This window comes from Ictalurus furcatus, chromosome 11, assembly GCF_023375685.1.
Source record: "Ictalurus furcatus strain D&B chromosome 11, Billie_1.0, whole genome shotgun sequence".
NCBI classification, from domain to species: Eukaryota; Metazoa; Chordata; class Actinopteri; order Siluriformes; family Ictaluridae; genus Ictalurus; species Ictalurus furcatus.
The window spans coordinates 11,011,025-11,020,000 of record NC_071265.1 but is presented as its reverse complement, the minus strand read 5'-3'; the positions used below and the strand labels follow the sequence as shown (position 1 = coordinate 11,020,000).

Below are 8,976 nucleotides of genomic sequence, written 5' to 3'. Positions count from 1 at the left end.
GCTCAGGAGATTCTTTGTCCTTCGGGTAATATGCAGGATCTTGCTTTTTAGTTAAAACTCAAACTGTGCATTGTTTGAGGGGAGATGGGTAAAGTGTGATGTGTATTACGTTTTTAGTTAATCCAAGTCATTTAAAATGCAAGGCAATGTTATAATCTTAAAGACTTCAAAATGCTCGAAACATTTTCAAGAATCTAATAGAAGTCTAGTTGTGTTAGTTCTACCATTTAGTGTTAATCTTGATAACGTTGCTCAGTTAATATCAGCAGAAATAGTAGCACTCTTCAGAAACATAAAGTTTGGTTCTATTTCTGTAAAAACTCTAAACCGCTCTTGTTGATAGCGCTCAAACTTTGGTTATTGTTTGTGCATGGTTTTCTGGTCTATACTCCCAGTAGAATGCATGATATAATGTGTTTCAGTCTCCGCACTCATTGTTATTCTTACAGTGTTAATTGTAAAGTTCGCTCAGGTCTAACAATGAAGTGATCCTCTACCCGCCCATAGTAAATATACTTAATGACGTGTGAGGCGGTAAAGCTCACCTTCCTTCCTTTATTGTATACACACACACACACATACACTCTCTCTCTCTCTCTCTCTCTCTCTCTCTCTCTCTCTCGCTATCTCTCTACCTGGTGTTTTTCCACACAGACCTTTCAGAATTTGTTAATCAAAACCTGTTTTGAAAACTCGGACATTGTTCACAGTAACAGAACTCTCTGCAGTAACAAGACAGTCAGAGATTTCACATTTAACAAATCCCAGGTTCTTGTTATCTGACAAAGGCAAAAGTAAAAATAAAAATAAAAAATTATGCACAAAGAAATGTTTTGCATTAAACCGCAAAATGTTTGTCAATGTTTTAGACATAAAAATACATAATAAATATATATACGTGTAATGTCCTGTGTAATGAGCTTTAATTATTTATTTTAACTATGAAATCTAAAATTCAATTAGTTATGAATGAAGTGTTAGTTAATTTACAGGGACATGCGCGGGGGGGGGGGGGTCTAAATTATTTAAAAGAGCCCCTCTCAACATTAATTAATAAACAATTATATTACGTATAAAGCATTTGAATTCAATTTAACACGAGAGCATGCAAAAACAGTTGCAAATTAATCACAAGAAAGTCTGAGAATTTTCCTATTTATTTGTCCGACTCAAGTCTGCCGTCAGATAGACTCGTTGTCATGACGCAATCGCGATGTGTCTCTCTTCAGCAGACAGACAGGTATGCTGAGACCACTAGCTCTTCTGCTAACCTTTTCATAATATTAGCAGCATTTATATGCTTATCGCCAGTAGTTTTCAGATTGATTGAGAGGGAATGTGTTGGGAAGTACTAGCTACTCAATTTCGTTAAATTTCCAGAGCTGCAAGTCACCTCGTTATATTAGACCTATATGTATGTTATATAGTCAGTAAAAGCACGATGTCAAACAGACAGAGATGGCAGAAAATTAAAGAAAAACTAAAGAAAGAGGCAGCGAAAGGAATAGCTACCTTATCAACATGGGTGAAAAAAGGTGCGCTAATATGAGACAGATAGTTGCAAAAAATGCATCATATGTTTACTAAGAGTTAGGCTTGCTGCGATAGTCGGTGTTACACGGTGTTCTGTTCAGCCATACAGCAGTTACCCTTGGCCCTCGTGGCACCGCCTCCACTGTCATTTTGCTTTTTTATATAAATAAAAACCATTTAGTTCAGTTGAAGAACGTTCAACAGACACTACAAATTGAAAGCGTATGCTCCATTCAGCATGAGCTTGATATATATATATATATATATATATATATATATATATATATATATATATATATATATATACGTATGTAGTATATATATATATAGAATATGTATACTACATATATATACTGTATTAGTTATACTATGTACATATAGACACTTGCCCCTTGTTAACTAATATGGTAAATTTCATCCTGTAGCCTAAGTGATATGAAAAAAATTGTGATATAAGATCATTAAGATCTCAATTGATCTTTTTAAAATGAAATTTAGAAGGCAAAAATGACAAGCTTTGAGACTAAAAAGCCAGTTCAGCAAGCAGTGCTGCAGTTTTATGGAAATCAGAGTGCTGCTGCCAAATGTAAATTTAATTGTGAAATTAATAGTTTTACTGACTTTTACAGTAAGTGCCATGGGTGTGTCACTACATTTGTGGATGGTACTTGTGGAAAATACTGTAGTTTTTATTTTATTTTATAATGTTTAAAAAAAAAAAAAAAGTATAGGTTCTTTGGATTCATCTCTCCACTAAAAGTTGCTGTTTTGTTGTAATTATTTCTATGAATGTAAAAATAAAATACCATTAGGTTATATTAATAGTGTTCTTCTCATATTCATTATTGTGACCACACACAGTCTGTTTACAGTGTCTACCAGGGTGATAAGAATATGTAGTTAAATTCAAGTTAGTAAAGTAGTTAAAGTAGTAAAGTAGTAAAAATTAGCTCTTTGATCATGAAACCCTTTTTGACATTTGAGCCCCTGCCCCTGAGGAACTCTCTGCACATCCCTGTTAATTTGTGTTGTTTTGCTAACTTCTTTGTTGCTTCTGAGAATGCTTGTGTAATGTTAAGTGTCCCATAAATAATTCATTTTTTAATGAAATATTAAAAGCATTAGCAATAACAGCTTGTCAGTGAACAGAGCTGAATGATCCTAAATGACCAAGTTGAAGTTTTCATCTCAATGACTGCTGATCCTTGTTTTTGGTTATTGGTTTAGCCTGGAACTCTGGACAGCGCAATTGAGGACATCAAATCACTGGTAGACCAGAAAGTGGATGGTGCTGTCCAGAGTGTTTGGCTTCTGGTTGAGTATGTTCTTCTTTTGTTATTATGAATAAAGCACACAAACTTAGACATCATAATATATCAGTATACTTTACATATGCCACCACACCCTGATATAATCACTTCACAGTTTTAATTGTTTGCCTTTAACTGATTGGAATGTTGGTTTTGCAGTATGGTATTGTGCTAGTTAAGAGTTGATATGCTTTCTTCTATCAGAGTAACATGTTTCAAATGCACTGAAGTTCCTATTTGAGAAACTGTAGTGTAAAGGACTTCCTGTTCAGTGTTTTATTCGTGTTTAGAGAAACCCCTTTTGTGAGGTTAGGTCGATGACGCCTCTGTTGGAAAATGCACCTAAGAATGTTACAGGTTATATCAAGTACAGGAAGTATAAAAACTTATGACTATAAATTATCCAGTTTATCTTACAGGCTGTGCTGTTCTCACAACTGCAGATATAACAATCGAATCATCTGTTAAACTTGTGCTAGTTACTATTTAACAAGGAGGAAGCCTGTATGTAAATGGTAAACAAATCATTCTTCCCTTTAACCCATTAACCTTTGAAAATTTTCTCCAAGCCTACACACACATGGACTAATGTTGTCATATAATGTGGCAACATTGCACACTAATACTAATGTTAGTAACACACTCGCAGGCAGTATTAAGGAATCCATCTTACACAAGATCCCAACTTGCAAGGTTGCACCTGACAGTCCATTAATCCGTCATGCCTTTCTATAAATAAGGCAGATGTGCAGGAAATTATTAAAGTGAAATAAACAGACAGTAAAGCAGGGCTGCTGAGGGAAGTTTTGCTAAATGTGCAGGCGGATGTCAGCTTCTATCAGTGGACACAAGCTTTCAGGAAATTCTTTTAAAAGCTTACCGCATGTGAATGAATAATATATTGCATTTTCTTCAGCCCAACACACACATACACACACTCACACACACACACACACACACACACACACAACCAACAATTTCCTGTGACCTGCACAGCTTTCTTATATGTGCAGTGTACTTATAATTCCATATTTCCATACTTTAGGCAATGTTCCAAAGTAAAACATATTCATGTATTACATTGTGTTGCACCTATGTTAGGGGTTTGTTGAATAAATAGTACCGTGCTGTTTACACTATAATAATTATAATAATAATATTAATAATAAGTTTGGAAGTGGGGGGCACAATGATTGGTTAGTATGTTTGCCTCGCACTTCCATGATTGGGGGCTCGAATTCCACCTCCACCCTGTGTGCACGCAATTTGCATGTTCTTCTCATGCTTCAGAATACTATTTCCTCCTGGTACTCTGTTTTTTTACCCGAGTTCAAAGTCCTGCATTGTAGGCTGAATAGCTTTTCCAAATTGTCCATAGTGTGTGAATGGGTGTGTGATTATGCCCCGCGATGGCATGGCCCCCCAACCAGGGTGTTCCCTGGGATAAGCTCCAGGCTCCCCCGTGACCCTGTGTAGGATAAGCAGTACAGAAAATGGATGGATGGATGGCTGAAAGTAATTTCCTCTAAAACAATTACGATTACAATTAAAATATTACACTAATATATGAAGAAATAAAGTGGCATGTTGGCACAGAGGATATTGTTGAATCTCATGGTTCTAGTCTCCCTGGTTCAATCCTAGTTCCAAAACTATGCAGGTAGGTAGATTGGCTTTGCTAAAGGTGCGAATGCATGTGATTGGTGCGCTGCAATGGACTGGCATCCCATGCAGGGTGAATTACCCTGCCTTGCACCCAGTGTTCCCGGGATAAACTCGAGATTGACCGCGACCCTGTCCAGGATAAAGCAGTTAATGTCTGTCTTTTTTGGGGTCACTACTGTCTTCCACCACTTTCTAGCTCTCCCCTATGACACAATGTCTACCAGCCAAGTAGTATGAACCAAGCCAGAGGAAAGCTCTAACTGCCCTCTTCCACATAAGCTCACTCTGATTGACAGGGTATTGATTTATTATGATTACATTTGTTCACTTGTCAAATGGTTAAGATTCCAATCTAAACATAAAGCTGAGAAGTTGAGGATTAAGAAACTTGCAAAAGGGCCCACCAGTGGTTGTCCTCAGGTTTAAACATTGGATTTCCTCATGGTTTTCCCATGTGGCTCATGTCGTTGTAGTCCAATATCCTTTGTGTGGGGTTTTAGAGACTCTGGAGCCAAATGTGAGACTTAGATGTGTGACTCAGACGTTCTCTTCCTCTCATTGCCCATCCAATCTGAGCTACAAGGAGTCACTGATGTCCTTTAGAGACAACACCCCCCCACGCGCCCCCCCCCCCAAATAAAAGGCTGGAATAGTGTTCTACTTTGAAATTCCTTTTTTCTTTTCTTTTTCTTCTCTGGCTCGCCTACGCACCTGCAGCAGCGACGAAATGAGGCAAGAACACAACAATATTTTGCAAGTTTTTTTGTCCTCTGGCTCTGTCTTTGTTTCACAAAAAGGTCATTCACATTCAAAGCTTATGTATCAGTGATTCATCTTCTGAACTCTTTTACTTTTGTGCTCAGTGTAACATCTGGGAACTAAAAAAATGCAAGCATACATATTTGATGAGGTTTTCCTGAAGGCACTTCATGAAATATTGAAGTTTTTAGAGTATGTACATAATTGAGAGGTTTTGTATATTTGTCTTACCTCAAAATAACTTACTGTCAAAATACACTACCCTGACTGCAGAATTACATTTTCATGTAAACCTCTTTAGCAGTCATGTTACAATTCCTGAGGAAAAGCGATGCCAGTATGTGTTCTATGTTCCTAATTTCTAAGAATCATGTCATAGTCATTTATGTGTTTTCCAATGATGGCATTGTTTTCAACTGTGTATTTTAGTCAAACTTGTTGTGCAGTGGCTCAGTGTTCTTTGTATCACCGTTTGAGATGTAATTCCTCTGTTTGCACTGAATTTATTCAGAAGTTCCCAGAAGATGTGTTCAGCAAATATATGCTCAGTAGTCCCGGAAAGCTGAATAGATTGAAACACTACTCATCTGTCACAGGTTTCATTCTCCCAGTGCTGTCACTGACACCTTCATCCCTAATCCGTCATTCTTTCATTTCATTTCCAGCAGTGTTTTTCTTTTCAGTGTCTTCGTATTTTGATGAAGAATTGTATATATTCTTATGAAGGTAGACCAGTCAAGACCATCACAATACATTACTAAAAAGAGTACTCAGAGTTTTTTTTTTATTATTTAAATTTAAATATGTTTCTTTGTTCACCAGGATTGATCACTGGAACAATGAAAAAGAGCGAGTGGTGTTGATCACGGAGAAGTCCCTCCTCATCTGCAAGTACGATTTCATCATGCTAAACTGCGAGCAGATCCAGAGAATTCCTCTTAATCTTGTTGACCGGATCACCGAGGGTGCCTTTACTTTCCCCCCTCGCTCCCTCCTCACGTGAGTAGCTTACTCAGATTGCAGAAAATGAGAAATTGACTTCTCATTTTTATTAGTAACTCGTCGTTACTATTATTATGGTTGGGCCTTTTTGCTCACGGTCTCATCCTATAGTGACATAACACAGGAACACATTGAAAGTCAATGAATAAAAGTTTTTTTGTCAGCAGTCCACGGAGGCGGATGCACGTGCAGAACATCTTTGCTTAAAAAACAAGACACAGGGAAACAGACTCAAGGAACCAGGAGCACCAGAAAACACCAGGGAACAACTAGAAACTAAGCAATACTATATAAACAAGGCTAGAAAATACTTAAAATATCAAAAAGACTATGCTTAGTAGAAATAACATAAAATGGGGGAAAAAGAGAAACAGCCACATCATATATAAACCACAAAAACAATCTGAACGTAATGCTCCAGCAATAAAGGAGAAAAAACGGGGAACTTATATAGGTTAACTAATCAAGAAAAACAACAAACAGGCAAGCATGGTAAAACGGGAAATGAGTGAGACAACAGAAGAAGTTGTTCTGCAAGGACAGTCAGGGGGCCCTCTAGTGGCCCAAGGTGGAATTGCCCCTGGGGGCCATGACAATTTCACATGCACCTTCTTAATAACTTCTGATGACATGTAATAGATGTGTCAGTGTAATAGGCTTAAATAAATTAGATCAGTGGTCACCAACCCTGTTCCTGGAGATCCACCTTCCTGAAGACTTTAGCTCCACCCATAATCACGCCCACCTGACCAGTTAACCATTGCCTTAAGAGGTTCTTGATCAACTAAAACAGGTGTATTAGATTTTGGTTGGAGATGAAACCTGCAGGAAGGTAGATCTCAAGGAAGAGGGTTGGTGACCAGTGAATTAGACCCAGTGGACACCACATCTAAGGGGCATTTCATTCTGCATGTAATAACTTGATACAATGCTCAACAATATGCGTGAAGCAACAGTCTGGGCTAGAACAAGATCAGCTGAATAATTTTATAATTTCTTCTTTTTTTTTATGCCGGGTGGTGATGCTATTGTTCTTGGTTCCACAAAAGTAAAAAACTAGAACTTTATGCCAACAGTGTCAGTGGAGATGCATCAGCCACCAACAACTCTAGTCCTCCTTGTTACTAATTTGCATGCCTTGAATACCCTTAAAATATACTTCAAACAGGAAGGACACTATTGAAGAAGAACTATTTCAGACATTTGGGCTTGGTGTGATCTTGACCCTGGTTGGATCAATTCCAAAATCTAATCACTTCACCTGAAAATGTCATATAAATTCTACAAACATTCAACTACTCGTTCTTGAGATGTCGTACTAACGAGAATCTCGGATAGATGGACAGACAGATGCCCTGATAACCAGAAAACACAATGCCTGTAAAACATAATCCACTTCAGTTGTTAACAGCAAATAAGACATGTTGATGGCAAAAATTCTGACCTTATTGTTATTCATTTATGAATTATTTATTTGTTATAAGCACAGCTAGCCCATTTACTGGTAATAAAAATATCAATATTTTCAACATCAAGTGTATAATACATGTGTGAGTGAATGTTGTAATGTATGGTATGGCTACAGGGATCCAGTCTGGCTGTGATTGGTTGTTCTTGTTAGAGCAGTAAAGGTTAGGGGGTTACTGATATAAGACTGAAATTCAGTGTCTAGTGTTTTTTCTTTGAGCGTTTCTTTCTTCATCAGCGGACTAAATCTAATTTGTGCACCTTAGCAGCCAGCTCTCTCCGGAATTCTCTTGTTGGTTCAGAGCTTGTCATATTTACACACTTAAGCCAGATAAGCACTATTACAGTAACATGTGCTACATGAAGCACATCTGGTCTTGTTCAAAGTACTTATACAAACAGAAGCACAACACCTCCTTTTGCACTCTTTCTGCTCTCTGATATCTGATAAACTTCTACTCACCTTTTGTAGCTGATCCTAAAGTAAACTAGGGCTGTGTGTTGCACTCTGATTTGGGAAGTGTAGCATGTGCAGAGATGATTTGAGAGTAGCACAGTGGCACAGATGTGGAAAAGGGCTTTCAGGAAACCAATGAAATGTCCTTCTGTATTAAACATACTTTGCTGAATGATTGAGTAATTCTTATGTCGATTACTGTAAGCTATATGATTAGCAGAAATGGGGAGCTTCATTTAACTGTGTCCCAGTAGTGAAAATGGCTCTGGAATGTATTGCTGATTTATGCCATTGGCGCTGTAGTGAGTGTTCAAGAGCACAATATTCACGCAGGTGTTATGTTACACTGTGTGCTTTCACTTACATCACTGTAGATGGTTAACTACATGGATGCATCAATCATTATTTAATATTGATATTACTTCAAGGTTTTATAACTCAGTCACTCCCATTAGAAATGAAACTCTGCTGATACTCTCAATGTCACTACTTTGATTCTGGACTTCTTACATTTTGCACCGTCCTCACTGCAACACAGTAGTGTTGCCTCCTCACAGCTTCAGCGTACCTGGTTCAATCCCGAGCTCGGGTTACTGTCTGTATGGAGATTTTCATGTTCTCCTGTGTTCACATTGGTTTCCTCTGGGTCCTCCAGTTTCCTCCCACCTCTCACTTGATATGAGTGTGTGTATGTGTGCATTGTGCTCTGTGATGGACAGGCATCCATTCCAGGGTGTATTTCTGCCCCTCCCACCCAGTGTACCTGGGATCCATTACAGCCCT

General features: G+C 37.9%; 1 protein-coding gene across 3 annotated transcripts in view; it reads left to right on the top strand.

Annotated features, from left to right (window-relative positions):
• Nucleotides 1-8,976, top strand: part of tprg1 (tumor protein p63 regulated 1) — a 32,795-nt gene that overhangs the window by 1,380 nt on the left and 22,439 nt on the right. For all 3 annotated transcript variants that reach the window (XM_053636178.1, XM_053636179.1, XM_053636180.1), the window contains 3 exons: nucleotides 1-25; nucleotides 2,761-2,852; nucleotides 6,090-6,266. The exon at nucleotides 1-25 is cut by the window's left edge. In XM_053636178.1, coding sequence (XP_053492153.1) covers nucleotides 1-25; nucleotides 2,761-2,852; nucleotides 6,090-6,266 — 294 coding nt within the window. The remainder of the gene's footprint in view (nucleotides 26-2,760; nucleotides 2,853-6,089; nucleotides 6,267-8,976) is intronic.